This window comes from Pan troglodytes, chromosome 9 (assembly GCF_028858775.2).
Source record: "Pan troglodytes isolate AG18354 chromosome 9, NHGRI_mPanTro3-v2.0_pri, whole genome shotgun sequence".
NCBI lineage: Eukaryota > Metazoa > Chordata > Mammalia > Primates > Hominidae > Pan > Pan troglodytes.
Genome location: NC_072407.2, coordinates 85,970,927 through 85,996,411, shown reverse-complemented (window position 1 = coordinate 85,996,411; position 25,485 = coordinate 85,970,927). Strand labels below are relative to the sequence as shown.

General features: G+C 36.6%; 1 protein-coding gene across 33 annotated transcripts in view; it reads left to right on the top strand.

Annotated features, from left to right (window-relative positions):
* DLG2 (discs large MAGUK scaffold protein 2) overlaps positions 1-25,485 on the top strand; it is a 2,168,441-nt gene that overhangs the window by 1,653,736 nt on the left and 489,220 nt on the right. For all 33 annotated transcript variants that reach the window (XM_063783330.1, XM_063783332.1, XM_063783324.1 and 30 more), the window contains 2 exons: positions 3,418-3,562; positions 5,863-6,001. In XM_063783330.1, the coding sequence (XP_063639400.1) occupies positions 3,418-3,562; positions 5,863-6,001 (284 nt within the window). The remainder of the gene's footprint in view (positions 1-3,417; positions 3,563-5,862; positions 6,002-25,485) is intronic.

The window sequence follows — 25,485 nt, the reverse complement described above, 5'->3', positions numbered from 1 at the left end:
ATTCTCCATACCTGAAGTTCCTCTACATTCTCCCTCTCTGCATGAGTCTATTCTTCTATCCATTCATTCCACAAACAATTGTCTATTATTAATGTGGGTTTCATGAAAGCAAGGACCTTGTCTATCTGGAAGAAATAGTATAGCTGAGTGGTTAACAGCATGGTTTCTGGAGCCAAACTGTCTAGCTTTGAATTCTGCCTCTGACACTTACCAGATCAATGGCTTGGGGCAAGTTTCTTAACCTCTTGGAGACACACTTTTCTCATCTGTAAAATAAGGTAATTATAATAGCTACCTCATAAGTTATCGTGAAAGTTTGATTGTGTTAATATATGTAAAATACTTTAAAATAGTGCCTGGCATGTAATATGGGCTATATGTGTTTACTATGATTATTGATTATCATTTTTGTTATTTATCATATCTCTAATATCTGGCCCAGAGTCTGACACATAACAGGTATGCAGTAAACATTTGATCAGTGAATAAACAAATGCCAGACACTGAAATGAAAAAAGATTTAAGGGAACATGTCTTATCTAGAAGAGAAATGTGAGAGGTGCTGGAGAAGCTTACGGCTTAATGGAGAACTCACAGCCAGCATTCAAACACGTCAGTCAGGTTCAATTCTCTCCAGTTCCACAGTCCCTAACCTGGGCTACATCACCAAGGATTAACTAGCACATGGAACTTACATAGCAACATGGAGCAAAATAATAAAGATTACGAATAGTAGTGCTGCAAAATATGGTATAGCTGAAGTGCTAATTAGATAGTATAGATAATATGTACTGTAGGAATTCAGTCCAATGCTTTTGGGACATTTATTTTAATTTTACATTATACCAGTGGAAAGTAATTAAACAATTATGTCATTAAAGAAATAGTAGCCAAATAAATTCAAACATATATGGTCAACTAAGTTTTGACAAAGAAAATAAGAGAACATGATGAAGAAAGGCTAGTCTTTTCAATGAATGATACTGGGAAAATGGAATCTCCACATGCAAAAGAATGAAATTGGACTCTAATGCCATACGCAAAAATCAGCTCAATTTGGCTAAAAGACCTAAACGTTAAACCTAAAACCATAAAATTTCTAGAAAAGAACATAGGGGAAAAGCTTCCTTGACCTTGTCATTGACAATGTTGTTTTGGATATCGCATTAAAAGCTCAGGCTACAAAAGGAAAAATAAATAGGACTACATTAAATTCAAAATCTCCTGCAAAGCAAAGGAAACAATCAACAAAATGAAACAAATTGGGAAAAAAATTGCAAACCATATATCTGATGATAGGTTAATAACCAAAATTTATAAAGAACTGATACAACTCAATAGTAGAAAAACAATTAACAGAATTTTAAAAATGCACAGAGGACATGAATAAATATTTCTCCAAAGAAGATGCAAAAATGTCCAAAAGGTATGCAAAAAAGGTGCTTAATATCACTAACCATCAAGGAAATGGAAATCTAAACTGCCAAGAGATATCACTTCACAACTGTTAGGATGGCTATCATCAAAAAGATGAGAATAACAAATGTCAGTGAGGATGTGGAGAAAAGGGAGCACTTGTACACTATTGATTGGGATGTAGACTGGTGTAGCCATTATGGAAAACAGTATGCAGGCTCCTAAATAAATTAAAAATAGATTTACCATGTTACCCAGCAATCTCTGGTCTTGTTATATACCCAAAGAAGATGAAATCACCACCTTGTAAAGATATCTGCACTCCCATGTTCAATGCAGCATTATTTACAATAGCCAAGATATGGCAACGACCTTCATGCCTGTCAGTGGATAAAAGTATAAAGAAAATGTGGTATATATGCACAATGAAATATTCAGCCTTAAAAAATGGGAGATCCTGCCATTTACCACAACATGGGTAGACTTGGAGGGCATTATGCTAAATGAAGTAAGCCAGAACAGAAGGAACAATATTGCATGATCTCACTTATATGTGGAATCTTAAAAAATAAAAGTCAAATATACAGAGATAGAGGATCAAACAGTGGTTACAGGGGGAGGTGGGAAATGGGGAGATATAGATGAAAGGATAAAAAGTAGCAGATATGTAGGATGAACAAGTCTAGAGGTCTAATGTGTAACATAAAGACTATAGTTAATAAAATTGTATTATATTAGGAATTTTGTGAAATAAGTAGATTTTAGCTGCTCTTGTCATAAAAAATTATAACTATGATGATGGACATATATACACAATAAAATTTATATATACACAATAAAATTTATTTTTTATATAGTAGCCAGATATGGATAACCTAGGTATTTGAAATACTTCCTGAATTAATGTTTATTCTAATTTCCTCAAAGTTTAAGTCTTTTTAGAGAGATTATCTTAAAATCATTTCAGAGAAGTGGTGCAGAGACCCACTGTAATGCCACTGCCATGAAGTCAGTGTATCATTTGTATCACAGGCTTTCCATGCAATAAAGAAAGAGGCATTTCTGTTAACGCAATGACAATAGGGTACCCTTGAACTTGCTCACCTGAAAAGACATGTGTTCTGAATAGACTCATGTTAAATGACATTTTGATGAGAACCATTTTAAAGTGAAAAAATCAAGGTTTGGCGAAGCTATAAGGAAATGAGGGCTCTCATATAATGCTGGTTGGAGAGTAAACCGGTTCATCTTTCCAGAGGGAAACAGGCACTTTCACACTAGGTATCAAAAGCCCTGATAATGTTCATATAGTTTGGTCCAGCAGTTTCACTTGTATGGGTAAATGTATATCAAAGAAATATTATCAGAGTTGTGCACAAATATAGAAAAAGGATTAGTGCAACACTATTTATAGTTTTAAAAAATTAGAAGCAAACTAAACATGCACTAGTAAGAAACTGGTTAGATCATTATACTGTAGTCATGCAACATAATGCTCTGCAGAAAACAAAAGTCATCTTGTTAAACTACATTGCTGCTACAAACAACTAGTCACTCTAGGTTTAAAAAGCAGGTTCCAAAACAATGTGTATAATAAAGTCAAAATTGTTTAAGGAAATATATCTAAGTAGGGAGATGATGAATGATTTTTATTTTCTTCTTTTTTAAGTTTTCTTCCACTAATATGTGTTACTTTTATATCATAGAAACTACAGCATAACAAAAAAGGCATTTGACTCCTTATTTTCCTTTCCACAAATACTATTCTGAATTCCATTACTGTATATCACTTCCTCATTTAAAAAAAGGCAGAAGCAACCTTATTTTATAGAATCATTGATTGTACTTATCTGCTTTGACTAATGCATTTAATTCATCTGTTATGTCAAGGATACTGGACAGTAATTATCACAATTTATAATTCCAGGTATCTTCTTGCCTGAATATTTTTCTTCTGCTCCGTAGATTTAACTCTAATATTGATTTTTTTCACCCTTTCAGGTAAACAACTACAGTTTAGAAGAAGTAACACACGAAGAGGCAGTAGCAATATTAAAGAACACATCAGAGGTAGTTTATTTAAAAGTTGGCAAACCCACTACCATTTATATGACTGATCCTTATGGTCCACCTGATATTACTCACTGTAAGTACCATTGTCATCTTCAAATAGCATGCCATACTTGCAGAACTGGAATTCTATAAAACTATTGACAAAGTGTTCTACTTGTACCTTCCCTCTTGGTTAACTTCTGGAAATACTTCAGAGGGAGTATCCTAAACTCCACTCCTATGTTGCCTTGCAGGCCCTTACCTCCTGTTTGAAGATGAGATCTCCTAATGAGTTGGCATGCCCACCATTATGGAAAGGCTTAATGTTGAGGACAGTGTGATTAAAGTAGTGTATGGGCAATACATTTTGAAAGGCTATTTCTCAAGCTCCTAAAGCATGATCACTCTCATGCCATCATATTATTTCTTCCAAATTCAGATCTCTGTAGTAGTAGATTAGAAAAGAGACTGGCAAATAGACCAGAGGTAGCTCTATGATTCTTCCTGAAAAAGGGGATCTTGCAATTGAATGGCGAAATTATGATCCTCAATCACCATCACATAGCTTTTACTTTACTTGAATTTGTTATATTGGCAAGTAAGCTGGAGAAAATTATCAGTCACTATGGCAATAGAGGTGAGCTGGAAGTGGGACTTCTGCAGCAACAACTAACAACTAATGAGACTATGCTGGGGTCCTCAAATTTCCACTGTTGCATAAGCCTCATATGTTCTCCTCTTCTTAATAGGTCAACACGAATCTTAACTAAGTTTCTGCCTTTGAAGACTAGATTTAGAAGCAATTTACTTTGTTATGTAAATGTAAGGGATAGTTGTGTCAACAGTAGTAAGCTTGCTCATTCTGAAATGTTGAGAGTCCATTTGTGAGACTGGAAACTTGGAACATCTTCAGAACTGGCCATTAATTAGTAGTATGGTCTCAAGCAAATTGTTCAAGTTCTCCCAGACTTACATGTTTCTCTTGAGAGAAATGTGTTGAACAATTTTATTTCCTGCCCATTGCATTAGCTATTGCTTTTCTTAATGATGATTCGGAAACAACTTACCTCCAAAATATGTATGTTTTCAAGCTGGCAGTAAATTGAGATCAGACTTACCTTAGAATATGAAAGAGTTTTAACTTTCAGAGTTTTTCAAACTGGAAGAATGTAGCAAAATCAGCCCTGATAGTCTGTGAGCCACTTCTTGCAGGGCATATAAGGTCAATGTCAAAGAGAGAAAAGGGAGAAGACGAATCTAATAAACCTAACAAATATGTATTGAGTAATTTCAGTATGTACAAGGCACATTGTAAGGTAATATGTGGGATGCAGAGGAGATAGAATCATGGCCTTCAAAGAGCTTTGTTGGGAGGAAGGCTAACTCAGATATATAAATAAAAGCAATATTTGGCAGAATAAGAGGTGTGCATATGCCATGGGAGAGGTGAATATAAATGTTATTTGGGAACTCAAAGAAAAGAGATATATCATCTGTCTTTGGAACATCAGAAAAATATGCATAGGATGGCATTTCAGTTGCATCTTCAGAATTAGATTTCAACATCTGAGATGGGTTAGGTAGGAGAGGCAAATTCTAGGTAGGTGGTACAGTGGAACAAAGGTACAGATGTCAGGAAGCACAGCCTATGTTTGAGGATCATAGGATACGTGTTGGGGGGTATTAAAATTGATTGATCTTGCAAGAATGGCAAAGAGGAGAGTTTATACTATATTAAATACATAACGACAATGGAGAACATTTAAGTAAGAGAATAGTGTGGTCAAGCTGAATTTCAAGAGATTTTACCTCATCTCAACATATAAAATGGATTTGAGGAGAGAGAAAGGAGCAAGAGACCCAGTTAGGAGGTGTTTTCAGTCACCTAAAAGGGAGATACATTAGGAAGGAGGAATGAAAAAGAAAGGCCAGAGTTCTTGGCCTTTGTGGGATGGGAATAGAGTATATTTTGGGAGAAAGTCTCATAGGAGAACCTGATCCTTAGGAGGCTTTTGCTCTCAATAATTGGATATTAATTATGTGAAAACAATGTGAGCTCTGAAATTAGAAAGCTAACATTTTATTTTAATAGAAAATTAATCATTGTTCTGAAAATATGTGTGCTGGATCTCTTCTCCAGTTCTTCTCTTCACCAAATTAGACTAACTGGCATTACAGACTTAACTATTATTAAGTCTTTCCTATCCTAAAGGTCACCATGTGCTTGTATATATTAAATGCAAATAAACTGCAACTCCCCCCTCTTGGAGGACAAGAAAATCCTTGGCATGCAGCAAAGCCTTTCTGTTTTTAATACATTTTTCTGAAGTATAGCATGACACATTGAATCACCCACATAACAGGTTTCTTTTCTCTTTTTCCCCCACCTCTTAGCTTATTCTCCACCAATGGAAAACCATCTACTCTCTGGCAACAATGGCACTTTAGAATATAAAACCTCCCTGCCACCCATCTCTCCAGGAAGGTACTCACCAATTCCAAAGCACATGCTTGTTGACGACGACTACACCAGGTCAGATATGCCTGTTAGTTAATTGGATTTGCTCTTATTACCAGAAAGAAATCACATTTGCCTAACATGTCAGGTGTTGTTTTGGATGCTAACTAAAGCTTCTGAGTCCCATTCAACCTTATTGTAGTTTTGCCTCAGGTGCATTGCAACTGGTCATTGTCCTCTGATAGGCAGCAAAATCACAAAATATTTGTGAATAAATAGTAAGATACACTTATACATCACTTTGCCATTTATTAAGACTTTCTATATCTGATCACATTTAAGCTTTACAGCCATACTGTAAGGTAAGTATTAATACTTGAGAAGAGAAGATAGTGCTGAGATTCAAAAGGAAGGAAGTAGCATGCCAATATTATATATTTGGTTAGTGGAATTCAATGGGTAAATGAATAATAAAGAAATGTAAATGTAAAAACTTTTTGTCTTTAACTGGTCATTACATTTGGCAAAGGAATACAAAGAAGATCAAGGAACAAAAATTTCCCCCAAACTCCCTCCAGAGTGACCTGTCCCGGGGTACCCAAGGTGACGACCTGGCATAAACCTTTCATACCTTCTCCATGTTCTTACAAACATATACAAATGTATTTTCAGATATACGTGGGGCCTGACATTATTTTTCCAAAATGAGTTTATATTTTACACATTGTTCCACAACTTTTCTCCATGAACAATACTTTTATCAAAAATGAGATTACATGTGTACATATGTGTGCTTAATTTCGATATGTGTTTGTGTGTAAAGAATGATAGATGGGTTGTTTTGATTTTATACCCTGCCTGTCTAACTGAAGTCATTTGTCAGCCTTTCAAAAAGTAGAGACTTTCTGCCGGTGAGGAAAGCTTTCCTCACTGGTATATGTGCATGCTTTGATCTTTCTGTTCTTTGGTGTATCTTTTTAAATGATTAAGCATTTTCCATTTATTTTGCAATATCAGGTTTGCTGAAGTAGCTCTTTATATCTTTAGCCAAGGAATGGAATGTTTGGATGCTGAAAATGTGCATCCATGTAAATCAAATACAAGCTTCTTCCTATGCTGAAATGTCTGATCTCTATGCTCTTAATTAAAATGAGGGCTACAGCAAAGATAATCCTCATGGCTCTCTAAGGAATTCTGTAAATACAGGCACCTTTATCCACCAGAGTGATGATCTCTTTGCTCTCATCCTATTACTAATATTTGATATGATTTTAATTTAGAAACGTCACTTTATGTTACTAGGCCCCATAGCAAATTAACATTTATTCAAGCCCCTTCATAATCCAGACCCTCTGCTAGCTATTTTTATACACTATCCATTTAATCCTCCGAAAAACACACAGAAAAAGGCTTTCATCTCCATTTTAGAGATGTAGACACTGAAGTTCAAAGAGGTTATGGAACTTGCTTATGGTCACATAGCTTTTGTTAATAAGTAGAAAAACTGAGTGCCTTAACAGCTTTAAAATCCTAGCTAAGAGAAAACGTTTTAATTTTCTAATATTAAAAATGAAAACCAAGTCATATAAAACTATGTTCATCATAGAAATATGTGGCTAGAAAGGGACCTCAGAGTTTTGATGAGCTCTAAAAACAACTAGACCAGAGTTGAAACCTACCTCTACCACTGACTGTGTGACCCTGGGCAAGTCATTTAACCTCTGCAAGCTTCAGTTTTCTCACCTGTACAGGGGAATAGAAAGTGAATCTATCTCAATAGGTTGTTGTAATGATTAAGTGAGCTAATGAATGCAAAGAACTTAGAAAGGTGCCTGGCATATTAGAAGTACTCAACGAATGGTATCTATTTACAGTAACTATACTTACTGTAATCTTAATCCACTTCAGATGTCACATGAAATATTTTTACGGTACACATGAGATATGCCTCAATATCTTAGATCCTGCCCCTGCCCCCTCTCCTGTTCCCCTAGAGGACAGTCTCACTAGTATTTCCCTACAAAATCAGAATGGTTGGTGCCTGGCAAACTGTTAAAGTAAATTATGTTAGTTCACACACATAAACATACACATACACACCCCTCCACCACTCTCTTACCATTGTTGGTGTTCTCTCATAGGTGCTTCACACTGTAGGCATTACCATGGGTCTCAGAGGTATTTGCTCAGAGGCAGATTCACTTTCTCATTCATAAATATTAATTGAATACTTCCTATAAGACACCTGGTGCTGCACTAGAGATGCATAAATGAATAAGAAATAGCATCTAAGAACTATCCAATTGAGGCAAAAAAAATGTGTAAATCAATGGATTCCCCAATGCCTGTTCCCTAATTTATGCAGAACCCCCTCCATGAAGTTTTCCACAAAGCCTAATTTATTAATTTTTTTCAAAATCTTGAGATTATATATTTTGTAATCAAAATGCCCTTTCTTTTGTAAAAGAATTTGGCAATTATTTATTATGTTTTTACTTAGAAGAGAAAAATTGGCAACTTTTTGTTAGTCTTCATTTTTTAAATGTTAACTATCTGTAAAATTCAAAAGTCTGAGAATTACTAACAGAAGCAAGCAAGCAAAACTAGGGTCAGTTCTCTAAAGTGCCCTTATGTAGCACTAGCAGAGTTCCCTAACACCACAAGAGACACTTAGGAAATACTGCTAAATGAGTATGAGTTATACATGAATGCCATAGGAATAACCTATGGCATCAAAGAAAGTTTTAAAGAGGATATGACTAATTAGTACTTGAAAACTGTGTAGGCATTGGTCAGAGAGTCAAGAGATGAGGAAGGGCATTTGTGGTAGTGGGATAGATTGTGCAGACTCACAGAAGAATGTGAAATAGAATAAAATGAAAGCAAGAATTAGAACTTGAAATATAAGACTCACAAAGGAAAATGGTACCTACCTTTGCATCATCTTTATATTCCTGTTCCTTCTCTCCTACGCAACCTAGCTGTAAGATTAACAATACATAGAGTAATAAAAACAAAAGGATCATTACTATTCACCATTAACAATAAGTGCTGTAATATATATTATTGCTCCTATATTATTTATATGATATTCTTATTCTTGATTTTTACAGATTAAAAAATTCTCAGAGAGGTTAAGTAATTGCCTCATAGCATACAGCAATCAAATAGAATCAAAATTTGAATTCAGGTCTGTCTGTTTTCAAAGGCCCCATCCCTGCATCCCTGGTTGGTAGTGCTCGTCCTACCACTTACTACCTAGACAACTCTGAACAAGTCAGTTCATCTCTATGAGTCTTGATTTTCTCATCCGTAGATTCGCTATAAAGGATCTTCTAATTTCTTCATGGAATTGTGAAGTTTTAATATGTTAACATGCACGAATGTTGTCATTTTTAGAAGGCTCTATAAATTATTATTCTAAGTTCATTTAGGTGCTTATGTTTGAGACCTACTTTGTATTTTCCTAAAATAGTAAATCAAGAAAATAAATCTCTAATAACGGAACTTGGGCCAGTAGGGAAACATGTCTGTGAAATGGGAACTTTCCCATAACCTATAAAATCACATCAAATTGGAAAACTTTTGTTCCATGTATTCATATCTTAATCTATTGTAATAAATGTTTCTCTACTTTCCTGATTTATAGTCATGTTTGTTATGGATGTACGGTAAGAATTTTAAAGCAATTTTGATTCAAATAATTCTACAATAACCTAGGTAGATTTTTTAATCTATTTCTATTAAAGAAATGTACACCTGCATAAACTGGGAAGTTGTATTTTTCCATGAATTTAGAAGAAAAGGCACAAATAAAAAAAGTTTTGGATACAATCTCTTAGTAGCATGCTCGCTGAGTCCCTATAAATCGGCATTCATTGTGATGTAGATATCTGATTTTCAATTTTTGGAAAATAAAGCTATTACAACAATACTGAGATTGTTTTTGTCTCAGGCATTATAGACTGTCAGAATAGAAAGGGCCATAAATAAATATATAGTCTAATCTCTCTTTTTTGGTTGGGCCAGAGACACAGGGCCCAGAGTGATTTGTTGGCTTTCCCTGGTCCAGTATTTGTAAGTAGTATAATCAGATTTAGAGCCCATGTATATGTGCACTATTTTTTTGGCTGGAGTAAGAAAGAGGCAATTATGAAAAACTATCTTCAATCAAGGATTACCTGGTAACAGTGTCTATTTTGTATGTTACCTGTAACTATGAGTTCTATCTTTACTGGGCCAAGTTTTCCCTAGTTACTCAGAAGAGAGGCAAACCACACATCATCACTATCTGGCTGAAAATACTTAGGATATGCAAACAGTACTAAAATGAAACAAAAAAATTGGTAATGCAAAGTAAAACTGCTCTTTCAAGATGTAGGGACCTAATTTCCCAAGTTATGAATGTGATAAATAGCATTATGAAACCCAGGGACCTAAATTATAACTATAAGAGATATATTTCTCAGTGTTAGAAACCAGGTTTACCTAGCTGTGAATTTAGTGTGTCTTTCTGGCTGCCTCTACTTATTGGCCCCTCACATCATTTAGTTCATTAAAAAGCATCATATAAAAAAAGCCTCAATAAAGATTTCTTGTCTACAGACACTTTACAAGAACTGCCCCAAACTGTAACTCTAATATTCACCAGTTTGACTCTGTCACTTACTGAACAGACATAATCTCATCAGTCTGGAGTCCACATCTACTCTCTTGTCTCCGAATTATAGAACACTAGCTTACTAGCCATGTCATCTAATATATGTTCAAGTTGCCTTTTCTCCTTCATTCAGTTATTTGCTCATTCAGTGAATATTCAGCTTCTACCCATGTCAAGCATAGTTATTAGCAACAAAGTCACAATGGTGAACAAACTGGTCAAGGTGCTTGCCCTCATGGAATTTACATTTTAGTATATTGAATAAGAGATGTATAAATAAGTGCATTAAGTTCAGTTAGTGCTAAGTGCTACAAAGAAAGTAAAATAGGATAATGTGATGAGCAGTGATTGGGGAAGACAACAATATGAAGTAGGATAACCAGGGAGTGCCTCTCTCAGGAGATAGCATATGGACTGAGACCTGAATAAAAAAATAGAAAGTGGTGATTAAAGATCAGAGAAATAGCATTCCAAGAAGAGGGAATAGCAAAGCCAAAGTCATTGAGGCAGGAATAAGTTTACTGTGTTCCAGCAACATAAAGTCCAGTTTGGCCAGAAAGAGATGAGATAATGGGAGCAGGCAGAAAATTAGGTTAGATAAGGAAGCAGGAAGCAGAAGTAGGACTTCACAGGTAATGAGAAAGTGTAGGTCTAATTTTAAGTTCATTGTGAATTCATTGAAGAGTACTAATCAGGAAAACTGATCTGATTTATGTTTAAAAAAAAAAAAAAAAGTTCTGGCTGCTGTGTGGAGTAGAGAGACCACTGGAAAAAAAGAGGGAAAAGATTATGACACCTGGGACTGAAGTGAGGGTAGCAATGGAAGAGAAGAGGAATAGAGAAATCCGAGCTATATCTCAGAGCAAGGTTTAATAGCCCATGTTCCATGTGAAGAGCAGACCTGGCTTAGTCAGACTGTTTTGACTACTGACCATGTTTATAGTTTTTATTACCTATGGAGTAGTCTTTCAGGAACAGCATAAGTATTTGCCACTGTTATTTGTTTCTTTTTGTTCTGTTTTTCTTATCTCTTATTGTTTAACTTTGTGGATTAGAACTGGTTAGAAGCCAGACCACTGTTTGTCAAATGTTTCTACTCACATGCCCTTAACTTAGAAAATAAACTTGTTCTCCTCAGGCTCTGAGGTAGAACATGAAGATTTCTGCCCAAGCATAAAAACACATAAAATGTTGTATATTTTATCACAAAAGCTTGCAGAATATTGTTTGCTTTAAAGTAAAAATATTCTTATTACAAACTACGTTATTTTTCTTCCGAGTCTTAAAATGAAATCGACACACCAGAAAGGTTTTCTGAAGATATTCGTAATCCCTGGCAAATACCACAAACCCCAAGGTACACTTAAGTACCCAAGTTTGAGAAACACTGAGCTAAGTTACACAAACTTGCCAATTATTAATTGTGTTTTATATAAACTGTCCCTTAATAATGGCTCAAGGTTTATGGTACCCATTAGGAACAAGCTCTCGAAGGATCAGACAACACCTCATCAGAGTACAGTACAAGCATGTTCTAGCCTCTCTTCTTTTTAGTTTACATTTAATGACTTAAAACCATTCTGAATGAACTAGAAGTTTCTTCTTATACAGGAAAGAAATCTTTTCTTATATGCTTTTGATGCAGGATTTCTCTTGGCCCCTTCACTGGACTCGCGGTAGGGGCACCCTGTCTACTTGGCCCACCGTGCTCAACCCCTTGTGGGAGGGAGCATGTGAGTGAGTGAGTGTGGGATCCAGCTGGTTGCTTCAGGCACTGGCACAGGAGCAAGCTCCGTGTGGGGCCCATGGCCAGACCAGGCATGTCTCCTGGAGGGGAGCATGGTGGCATCCAGGTGAGGGTGCCCGTAATCCCATAGCCCCAGAGAGGGTGTCACAGTACTCTTTTAGTTCTGCCATTTGTAGACAGCAGTATGTTAGCAGCTCAGTTGGCCCCTTGCCTCATGGTGTGGGGCGGCTGCCCTCCTCTGGTGATGGCAAGGTCTGGTGTGACAGCCTTTCTGAGTACCTGCACTCAGTGGTCCCAAGCTCTCGTCCAGCATCCATGAAGAATGAGGTCACACAGATGATTAAATGATAGTGAAGGCGGATAATTTGACTGAGCGATGAAAACGTCTCTCAGCAGGGAGGGGAGCTAGAGAGGGGACAGGAAGAACAGGTCTTCTTCCCTGAAGTCAGGCTGTAGTCAGGGTTCTCTGGAGGAACAGAAATAATAGGATGGATGCATAAGAGGAGATGGATGTATAAGGGGAGTTTATTAAGGAGTACTGACTCACATGATCACAAGGTGAGGTCCCACAATAGGCCATCTGCAAGCTGAGAGGCAAGGAAGCCAGTCCAAGTCCCAAAATCTCAAAAGTAGGGAAGCCAGCAGTGCAGCCTTCAGTCTGTGGTCAAAGGCCCAAGAGTCCCAAAGCTGAAGAACTTGGAGTCTATTGTTTGAGGGCAGAAAGCACCCAGCACAGGAGAAAGATGTAGGCTGGAAGACTAAGCCAGTCTAGTCTTTCCATGTTCCTCTGCCTGCTTTTATCCTAGCTGCACTGGCAGCTGATTAGATGGTGTCCACTCCAATTGAGGGAGGGTCTGCATCTCCCAGTTCACTAATTATTGACTGAGCCTGGGGTCTTTATATACATAGGATGAGGGCAGGACAGGCCATAGGTAGTTTTGGAAAAGGCAACATTTGATTGGTAAAAAGGCATTATCCAGAAAGAACCAGTCAGGGGAGAGTGGGTGAACAGGAGTAGAAGTTATCGCTTTGGGCCATGGGTTTCAGGCTGTTATTTTTGCTTGAAGGTGGGGTTTCACTGGTTACCCACCCCTATCTGCCTAGGCATTTGGCTGCCTCCTGTCACTGTCACTTTTAGTCAAGTATGGTGGAAAACAGCTAGAGTACCCGAAGCAGGCAACTGACCCGGCTTTAGAATTACAGTAGAATAACAGAGTGATTAGGTGTGTGGGTCCTGGAGCTACCCTGCTTAGGTTTGAATCACACCATTTCCTAGCTGTGTGACCTTGAGTCAGTTATGTAACTCCCCTTTGCCTCTGTGTTGCCGTTTATAAAAGGGGCAAAATAATACTTTCTACATCATAGGTTTGTTGTGACAATAAACTGAGTTAGTACATGTAACATGCTTGGCAAAAATAAGTACCTGATAATTGTTAGCTGTTATTAATACTATTGAAAAAACAAGGATTTTAAGATGAACCGTGATACAAATAAAACCACTTTTTGGCAAATATCCTCAAATTATTTATGGAACTGTAGCCAACAATATTACGCAGCTGCTCTAACATGTTGTAATCTACGTATATGGATTTTTCAACTTATTTATCTTGTAGAACACATTAGAATATTTTATTACAGAGAGTCATATAGTCTGACTGCTTCATTGAGAATCTTAATTTTTATGACTACAATGAATATCTAATACCAGCTGCAATGAAAATCTAATACAGAAATCAGTGGAAGCAAATATGGTATAAACTAGTCTATCAGTTTTCCCTCTGGCTAAAATATGAGTTTTTGGTGGAAAATTTGTTGATTTTGCCCTTTTAAAAAATTCATAGTGACTCTCAATAGCTAACTCTAGGTAGCTTTTCCCTTAAAAAGTTCTGCAAAACATGACATCAGACTCCTTACAGACTTTACAAAGTTCATTATAAAACTTAACCAAATTAAAGGTTCATGAACAAATGTCTCTGAGATTTTGTTTTGCTCTGTGTTGCGTTTCTGATTTCTCCAACATAGAGACTGGTACTATAATGAATGTTTTGAAGCAAAGTGTAGAAATGAAAGGGGGGAGTGAGACAAAACTAGTGAGACAGATAGATCATTATGTGGAAGCCTCAAGGAGAGTTTTCTCTTTATTAATGTAAATAAACAATAAAGAGAAAACTGACCACACAAAACTTTAAACCACATAGCTTTACTTATATAAACCATGAAGAATGATTCATAGAACTATCCTACTAGAAGTAGGAAGCAGAGAGAGTGGGTATGCTAATGGCGAATCTAACAAATCTTAATTCAAGGGGAACATCCAAATATATATTAGAAAACACGTTAAGCTGCTGTTTGCTTTCAAGGAAATAAATATTAGCAAAAATGCAGCACTAATGAGAAATTTAAAACTGTCTCCTATAGATATTTATCATTTCCTATGTGCTCATGAGTTAGCCAGACATAAACACACAACACTATGCTCTATAATTTTATGGAAATGGTAATTGCATATATATAGCTATTGTTGCTATACATGTAAAATTTGAATAGTTATTTAATCAATGTTGCATTACATTTTTAATGGAGTAAGTTCATCCTTGCTTTCATTCTTTAGTTCATTGATGCAAAAAAGGATTGATGATAGGCAATGGAGAATTTTGGAGGGACCGCTGTAGAAGCCAACCATCAGTTGGTCCCTATCCTCTTACAAGTTAACCACTATCATGAACACAATGTGAAGCTTATTTCTGGCCATAATCTGTATGACACTGAAAGAGGATTTATACTGTGACTCAAGAAAATAGACATGGTCTGTTCTTCTAGGAGTTTATTTTCATGTTCATACATCCATAAGGTGATAATATAGGACAAGAAGATATCTGATTCCTAATTGCCCACAGATGTATACTTTAGCAATTGTCCATGACACTTTGCAATCCCTGGGTGATTTCCTGCCATCTCATATATCAGTGGTCCCTAACCTTTTTGGCACCAGGGACCACTTTCATGGAAGATAATTTTTCCATGGACAGGTGGCAGGGGCAGGATGGGTTTCCAGACGAAACTGTTTCACGGTTCCACCTCAGATCATCAGTCATTCAATTCTCATAAAGAGCATGTGACCTAGATCCTTCGCATGTGCAGTTCACAGTAGGGTTCGCTCCTTTGAGAATCTAATGCCAAGGGCTGATCTGACAGGAAGGGAAGCTCAGGCAGTAAAGCTCACTGCTCACCTCCTGCTGTGTGGCCAGTTCCTAACAGGCCATAGACCTGACCAGTTGAGGACTCCTGTCCTATATCATTAGCTGCTGTGGGTGAGGTTACTATATTAATATTAGTAATTACCTGAACAAAATATAGGAAAATTGTGAGATACAATCATTGCATTCCAAAGACATTCTTACGACACTATCCATTTATAAATTTCATAAGTTTTCGGTTATGTCGTTCATTTTTTGCTTCTAGGTAATTGTATTAATATAGATAATGGGGCAAACTATAACTGTGTAAAAACACATCTTGAAAATACTGCTTTATATATGTCTCCAGATATTTTTTCCATCTTTATATCCATTTGCTTTTTATTACCTACTGATCTACCTTATAGCCCTCCTTAATTTTTTTCTTTCAATGTTTTATTTTTGTCTAATTTCATTTTCTCTGATTATAAAAGTAATATATATTTGTAGAAAAACTGTAAAATAAAAATATAAAGAAAAACTACTAAAATTACTGTTTTTCCTACCACAGAGAGATAATCACTTGAAATATTTTCCTTTGAGTTTTTTCCATGTCTGTATGTTTATTTATGTAATTTGGACCATACTATGTACAATGAGAGAGTTTTTGCTTTTATTTTTTGCTTTAACATTGTATCTTGAGAATTTTCTAATGTTCTTAGTCTTCAAAAACATGTTTAGTAGCTGTATAATAGCCTATCGTATAACTGAACCATAATTTACATAAGTACTTTCCTATTAATAGACATTTATTTTTAGGATTTTCTTATTGTGCTTATACAATCTTTCTGCCTTCATCTCTTGATTATATATGTATTTAATATAAATGCCAAATTTCCACTGCCTAATCAGCATCTCACTTGGTTGTCTTATAAACATTGCATATTTAATATGTCCAAACACAAACTCTTGCTTTTTATTCCCAGTCTGTCCTTCCATAGTCTTACTCTCTTTTTTTTGAGACAGGGTCTCACTCTTTCTCCCATGGTGGAGTTCAGTGGCTCGATCTCAGTTCACTACAGCCTCAGCCTCCTGGGGCTCAAGCAATTCTTCCACCTCAGCCTTCCAAGTAGTTGGGATAGCAGGCATACGCCACCACGCTGGGCTAATTTTTGCATTTTTTGTAGAGACAGGGTTTCACCATGTTGGGCAGGCTAGTCTCGAACTCCCAAGCTCAAGTGATCCCCCTGCCCTTAGCCTCCCAAAGTGCTGGGATTACAGGCGTGAGCTACCACACCCAGCTTGTCTTCCTTTTCTTAATAAATGACGGTTCTATGGGAGCTGTTGCTCGGGTCACAAACCTTGGGGTTTGCCTTCTCTTTTTTTCCACCTTTCATATTCTATATGCAGTCCATCAACAAATTCTGTGGGTTTTACCTTCAAAATACATCCACAATGTGCCACATTCCACTACCAGCACACTAGTCAATTCATATCATCTCTCATTTGATTATTGCAATAGCTCCCTAAACAGCTTCCATTTTTGCCTTTGTTACTCATGCTGCACCATACATTACTCTTTTAAATTCAGATCACGTCATCTGGAGTGAAATCTAAAGCCCTTATTTATGAGACTCTTTATGATTTGACTCCAGCTGGCTGCTCTGACCTCATCCCCCACCACTCCCTTCACTGATACTCAGACTTCCTTGTGACAGCTTCAGGAAGTTTGTGCTTGCCACTCCTTCTGCCTTGAATGTTTTTCCCTTCCACATCCACATGTCCACATGGTTTGCTTTTCTTTCTTCACCTCTCTGGTCAAAAGCCATTTTATCAGAGAGGCCATCTCAGACCTCAGATAAATATGAGCCATCCATGATCACCCTTTCGTCCTGTGTTCCCTTTTATTTTTCCCCCTAGTGCTTATTCCTGCTTGACATCATTTTTATTTGAGTATTTGTTTGTTGTCTGTCATCCTGTACTGGGCTATAAGCTTTATGGCTCAGGGACTTATCTGTTTTGTATATTGATTAGTCCCAGCACAAGTAAGAGTGCCTGGAACATATATAATACTCAGTAAACGTTTGTGTACTGAATATAATAGAATTAATGAATATTTACAGAACTCTTGATATTGCTATCAGATTGATTTATTGAATTTTCTTGGTCTCAGTTTACATTCCCATCAGCTGTATATGGAAATGCTTGTTTTAATACTGTATGTAATTTAAATGCTTATGTCTCTTAATTTATCTTTAATTCCCATGTTTTCTCTTTCTCCTTTTCCTCTACATTTCTCTTCATTTATTTTATTAATCTCTCGTTTCATTTATTCAATCTTTCACTTTCCATACTTTGATTTATTCAACAAATATTTGCCAGTGTGTCATATCTTCCAAAAGACAGCAAAGTGGAAGTGTGGAGGAGGGGGGCAGGCAAATAAACCCAAAAATATAATAGAGGTGATACATGCTGTGTTGGAGAGCAGTACTGAAAGCTATGTGGAGCTCAGAAAAGGCATCTAATCCAGACTGATGAGTCAGGAACAGCTTCTTCCAGGGGGTGACTGAGATTGGAAAAGAACAATAGGAATTAGCCACTAGTATCTAAGACTTCCTTGTGACAGTTTCAGTAGGGTCCAGGGTATAATGGGAGACAATATTGTAAAAGTTACATGCAAGGATACTTAAGCAGGAGTTCTATTCATTCTGTGGCCCAAGCCATTTGCTTATTTTTGTTTGTTTGTTTGTTTTTTGAGACAGGGTTTCACTCTTCTTGCCCAGGCTGGAGTGCAATGGCACGATCTCGGCTCACTGAAACCTCGTCTCTCGCATTCAAGCTATTCTACTGCCTCAGCCTCCCAAGTAGCTAGGATTACAGGCATGCACCACCATGCCCAGCTAATTTTGTATTTTTAGTAGAGGCAGGGTTTCACCATTTTGGTCAGGCTGGTCTCGAACTCCTGACCTGAAGTGATCCACCCACCTCAGCCTCCCAAAGTCCTGGGATTACAGGCGTGAGCCACTGCACCTGGCCATTTGCTTGTATTTTTTACAAACAATATTCAGGGCCAGAACATCCTGAGTTATGAGCAGATATTAATTAAATACTTCTTAGAATTCATAAGAATTGTGGTAATAGTAATAACTGATATTTGTGTAATACCTTTCAGTTTACAAAGTGCTTTGATATACATTGGTTAATTTGCATAGTAATTCCAGGAGGCAGCTATAATTACCCCCTTTTACACGTGAGGTAACTGATGTTGACTAACCCAAGGCTGACTCAGCTGGTAAGTGATGGAAGCTACAAGAGATAAAACATTATATAAAATGTACAGTCCATATAGAAAATAAGAGGTAAATAGATTAGGCTTAACATCTGTGAACTAGTCTCCAAATTATAACTATAAAACTTATGGTGATTAATCCCAGTTGTTTTTAAAGGTCCATTATTGAAGGCCCTACCCATAATCTTGTGTAATTCAATTTTTTTCAGTTCTAGTATTTCTAAGATATTTATTTTTAGAGGCAGGAAGGTAAGTGGAAGAAAGTAGCATGACTTTTGGAACTGGATAAGTCTAGGCACATGTCAAGGGGGAAACACGAAGATATTAGTCAAAAGATACAAAGTTTCAGTTATGCAGGATGAGTAAATGCTACAAATCTAATATACAGCATGGTGACTATGGTTAATAATACTACATTGTATCCTAGAAATTTGCTAAAGATTAATTAAAAGCTCTGCCATTAAATGGTTCTATGACCTTGCACTATTTATCCCTTGGTTTCTTTACCTGTAATTAAGAGATAATAACTTAGTTGGCAGGGTAGTGTTGAAAAATAGAGATACCGTGTGGAAATCAAATAATTGGCATTTAACGTATGTTAAATTGCTTCCTCCTTCCCCATCCTCATAGGAGCAACAATTCTTATTTTTTATTGTTGATAATCTAAAAAGACATTAATCCAAGAAAATGGGGGTAAGGAAGGGAAAAGATCATTAGATTTAAAACCTATTTGTGTAGTTATCACATACAACATGGTATTGAATCTTAAAGAGCTATGGGAAAGGAACACCATTTATTGAGATCTGCTTGGTGCTGGATACCTTTCAAATATTATCACATTTAGTCTACAATCTCAGTTAGTTTACTTGGTTTCTACAGTGCTTTTAAACCCATTAGAGAAAAAGAATGTTTCATACTCTCTTGTAAATTATTTCTAATCAACACTGGAGACCATAGGGACAACAATATTAGAAAAAATGTAAAAATTCATTTTGAATTAATGTTAATAATTATTGTCATTTATTGAATTTCTACCATATATATGCCAGTCTATGCTAAGTATTTTCCATAAAATATCTCAATTAATTTTTGAGATTGGTGTTATTATTTTCACTTTATGCATGAGTAAGCAGAAGCAAGAAAGATTAGTGAAAAGATAAGTATTTGTCTAGCATAACAATGTGTTAGACACTCTAAGTATATAAACCCATTAACCTTCCCATCACTCCATGAGGTAAATACTATTTTTATTCCCATTTTACAGATGAAATCTAGGCACAGAGCAGTTAAGTCCTTGCCTGCATAGCTAGTAATGAGCAAAGCTGGTGTGTAAACATAGGCAGTTGGGCTCCAAAATCCATATCTTTATGCTATTAACATGCAGTTGGTATATAACAAGGTCAAGAATCACACCAACTCAAGTATGGCTTTTTTTTTTTTCCAGTACTACATAGGTAGCATTATTAACTTTAAGATTTCTAGAATTTTCTCTCTGTTTCAAGCTAGTCTTGGTTTTTCTTTTACTTAGAAAGGTAGAACTAAAGTTTTATGTGGTTGCCTCCTCCCAGAAACACAACCTGTTCCAGAAAGCAATCAACTTCCATGGAGTGCTGGGTGGGGAGTCAGTCCTTAATGCCTGTCATTCTGGCCATTACATAGACCCCATGTGGCTGCCTTAATAAGCATTTGCTGAAAGAACTTAGCTGTGGTTGTGAGGGTGTCTCACTGCATGTAAACATTTAAATATCCACCCCCATCCTAGGTTTTCTTTAAAAAATTTGGATTGACCTTGAAGTAGAACGATGTGAGTCCTTTCTCATGTATACTCCTTCCTAATGGGAATGTTATCAACTGATCCATTGGAGCCTGAGATTTTATTTTTTGTTTTGCTTTAATCTTTTTCTAAAGTCTCATTTTCCACCTTGAGATAAGAGATGAAGGCAAAACGAAATAGCTGAAATAAATGTGATAGTCAAATATTTCAAAGCCAATTTTGTGAAGCCTTGCTCTGAATTTATAATAGTACTAGTAAACTGTCACAGCTATCTAGTACTGCACAGATACTTTCCTGTTTCTCATTTTAATTCCTATGACTTTATACAAAATGGACGGAGAGATGCCATTGTATCTATTGTACAGATTTGGAACCTGAGATGATAGATTCCATGATTTCGCCTTTGACAATTAGAAAGTAAGTGACAAACTCAGAAGCCAGAAGCCAGAAGGAGGATAACATCTTGGTTAAGAGAACAGATGTTAGACTCAAAAGAGTCTGGGCTCACCATTTACTAGCTATTTGACTTTGGATGAGTTTTGTAACTTCTTTGTGCCTCAGTTTCCCCATCCATGCCTATGCCATGGGTTATTATCAGGCTTAAATAAATTAATCCATGTAAAACACTTCAAACAGAGCCTGGCACAAAATTAGCTACATTCAGGGTGGCCATTATTATTATTAATGTTGACTTTTAGTCCAGGAAACCATAGTCATTATAGGACTGGCTTCCGCTGTGATGATAGTTGAGCTAGCTGGGAGTGGTAGAGTGAGGTTAAGAAGTGAATGCGGGGTAAACACTCTTACAGCTAGCCTAATAAAACATACATTTACACTACACTTGTACCTGTATTAAGAATAGATTTTGTGACTTTATATTGATTCAGTGATGTTTCTTTATATTTCAATGCCTTTTAAAAACATATACTGATGTTAATTAAGAAGAATCTGTCAAAAACCAGGCCTAATTGTAAAAGTCATGCAAAAAGAAAAGTCTTTGTTAAAGAAACTGATTATTCATTTAAAAACTTAAAAAAAAAATCTAGAATGTTGAGTAATCACAAATATTTGCATTCCCCAAATATTCAGATTTCCCATTCAGGTATCATAAACTTTAAAAAGTAAATGCAGTGGTTATTTTTGTAGACCATCATTATATGAGCACAGAAATTAAATATATGCATAGCAACATCTATCATGACGCTTTCCAGTTCCTAGGAGTGGCATTAATTCCATGGCTTCACTGCATAATATTAGTTTCGATCATATACTGTCGAAGTTTCATACAGAGTATACATCTAAATCCATATAATATTGAGAGTAGCTCTAATAAGGTTATACCGAATTTAAATTTGTGAGAACTAAGGGAAACTATGTTGGAGTTGCAACTGAGTGTGGCACTCACAGTGAGAATGTGGTCTGCCTGACTAAAGCAAGGTAGGGCTATCCCCAGAACCATTGTTTTCTGCAGCTTAGAGAGAAATATTTGTTTAAATTCTGCTAACAAAAATTTTTTAAAAATTATGTGTGTGTGCACGTGTGTGTATTCACCAGTGAAATAATGAAAGTCACAATTTTTTGTCTTCCCTTGAAAAAAGAACTTAATATTTACACTCTACAAATATTAACATTTATCCATGGAATATAATTAAGTCATAATAAGTTAGCACAATAATTTGTATTCTATAGTACCGAAAGAGTTAATGTCATTCAAAAATGTGACTATTTCCAACCTTTTTCAAAAAGAGCGGGTCTAATTGTAGTTCTCAACTCTGATAGCCCATTAGTCACCTGTGAAATCTCTTTAGAAAACAGAGTCCTTAGCCCCATGCCAGATCTACCAAATCTGGATGTCCAGGGTGGAAGTGGGACATAAGTGTCAAAAACAGAACTAAAATATCCACAGGTGATTCTGATGCACAGGTAGATTTGGGAATCACTGGCTTAAATTCATTGTGTCTTTGACCTCAGAAAATCATATTACCAGAAGTTGGCTGGGTGTGGTGGCTCAAGCCTGTAATCCCAGCATTTTGGGAGTCCAAGGTGGGTAGATTACCTGAGGTCAGGAGTTCGATGAGCCTGGCCAACATGGTGAAGCCACATCTCTCCTAAAAATACGGAAATTAGTCAGCAGTGTTGGTGGGCACCTGTAATCCCAACCACTCCGGCGGCTGAGGCAGGAGAATTGCTAGAACCTGGGAGTCAGAGGTTGCGGTGAGCCTTGATTGTGCCATTGCACTCCAGCCTGGGAGACAGACTGAGACTCTGTCAAAAAAAAAAAAAAAAAAAAAAAGAGAGAGAGAAAGAGAAAAGGAAGGAAGGAAAGGAAGGAAGGAAGGATGGAAGGAAGGAAGGAAAGAAGGAAAGAGAAGGAAAATCATGTTACCAGAAGTAACAGCAAAATGTAAAAAGTAAAAGCACATTAGAAAACACACACACACACACACACACACACACACACACACACACACACACAGAGGCATTTCTCTCATAGGCTAAATTTTCATTAAAATAGTGGACGACCCTAAACCACTGAGACTACTAGTGATGATGTGCAAAGAAAATCATTGCTCCTGAGCAAGAGTTACCAAACACAGAATTTGTAAAACAGTGTTTAGATTTTATAACTAAAGGCATCAGCTATTTAAAAACACCTGTAGCGGATATGCACTTCACTCTATAAATGCATTTTGACAGAGCATTATTTTATTTTCTTTAAATCCAAATATATAATAATAGGCTCTATCTTGCCTGCCTTTTCTCTCAGAGCTCACCCTGAGCATCAACAGTTTAGGAGCTCAGATTTTTGAGGAACGAAAACCTGGAAGAGAGAAGTCTTTGGGAAAATACTGCTTTTCTTCCTGTATTACAGATCTCTACTTAGGCAAGGGAATATAAAGGTCTGGTTATCTGCTTCACACTTGGGAAGAAAAAACAGGAAGCTCAAAACTCACATTAATATTTCAGTTATCCTACTCCCTCCCACTTATTTATGTATTTATTTATTTTTGAGACAGTCTCCCTCTGTTGCCCAGACTGTAGCGCAATGATGAAGTCTTGGGTCACTACAATCTCTGCCTCCCGAGTTCAAGCGATTCTGAAGCCTCAGCCTCCTGAGTGGCTGGGATTATAGTCATGCGCCACCATGTGCCACCATTATGCAAAAGCTATATGTAATATCCACCGTGAATGTTTGTTGTTGTACAGATTAAAGGTGATGGTATTTGTGACCGTATAGTGACTGAGAAATTTGGGGACCCTCCATTCTTGTAATAATCTAGAATTCAACCATTTCCCTCCTCTACTTCACCATCTAAAAAACCCAATTCCAGATTTTAGGCAAATCACATAGATTTTATAGAATATTTCTTAAGGAGACAAAAGGGAAGATTATGGGGTGACTTTGCTCCAAATTCTATATTCTGTATACCACCCTGCTGCACGGAGTTATTCTGGGCTGACCTCAAGATTCTGTGGAGCTCGTTGGCTCTTTGATATTTTGACCATTACTTTTCACTGTGCCTGGCTTTTATTACAACTCTAGCAGTTTTGTTGCCTGGTGTCTATCTAAGCTGTGATTGGAATGTATTGTCCTAAAACTTCTCTCATCTGTTGAATCTATTCCGGATTGGTTAGATATAATAGACAGAAGGTTTGGCTCTATTGCTAGTCTTTCTAAAAAATCTCTTCCATCTAGTTCTGTTATTCCCTGTGTCCTCATTCCAGTAGTTCACTTAACAGCACCTCTGACTTCCATCGGCTGTACTGGGCCAGTCAGGATCGGTAATAAAGCACAGTTTTCTCTAGATCCTCACAATAGGCAATTAATGCTGTCTTTCTTGGGCTTCATGACTAGTCATCTGTCCCTCAGTTTAATTTGTGATCTTACTCAACCTGCATGAAAGACTTTGGCCAACAGTGTACAAGAAAACAGCTCTTATTTATTTATTTACTTACTTTTCAAAAGGTTTTGGCGGAACAGGCAGTGTTTGATTATATAAATACATTCTTTAGTGGTGATTTCTGAGACTTTAAAAGAGCATAAATGGGAAAGCCATATGTATGGTTGCCTTAAGAATGTGTTTTGTCAGTGAGGGAAGAGTGTCTATTTCCCTCCCATAATGCTTAGTCATTTTTAGCTTTATTTTGTCAAATACATACACGCATCTCCAAGACGAAGTAATGGTTGAGGGGAGAATTTATGTCAAGAGCAGATTTTTATCTTCCATATCACATAGGTTAGTATCTGGTATATAAATATAGTTGTTTCCTGAGTATGTACCATATGGCAGGTGATTTGTGAAGGCTTTGCGTATATTATCTCATTTAATCCTGTAGCAGTCCTATAAGGTAGATCTTAAAAAGCCATTTCCAGATAAGGCAGCCAAGATTCAGGCAATAAAGATACTTCCCTGTAGTCACACAGATAGGTGGAAGAACAGTATTTGAACCCAGATCTTCTAGCCCAAAAGCTTGTGCTCTTTCCACCATGTTCATAGCCTCCCAATGTATTTTCTAAGGGCAGTAAATATGTTGAGTGAATAGATGCACCAGTAAAAAAGACTATACTTGCTGTAAATTTGCTTTAATTTTGTGTCATCTTTTCTATAAAATGGCTATAGCTAGCACATAATTTCCCCGAAGTAGACTAAACTTTAAGTAGAATCTTGTTAGTAACAGAATATATTTGCATAACTGAAGACATTTGAGATTGACAAATTTAAATAGCAAATATGGTGATACCAGTTAAGCCATCTTGTTAGTCATAACCAGTTATTTATAATGAACTTTCACTATTCTCATAATGCCATGTTAGTTAGTACCTAGGCACTACATAGAAATAAAAGTTGCTCATTAATAAGGAAACAGTACTAATTTGAAAAAATACATATTTTCTGTTTCTGGGTTAAGAA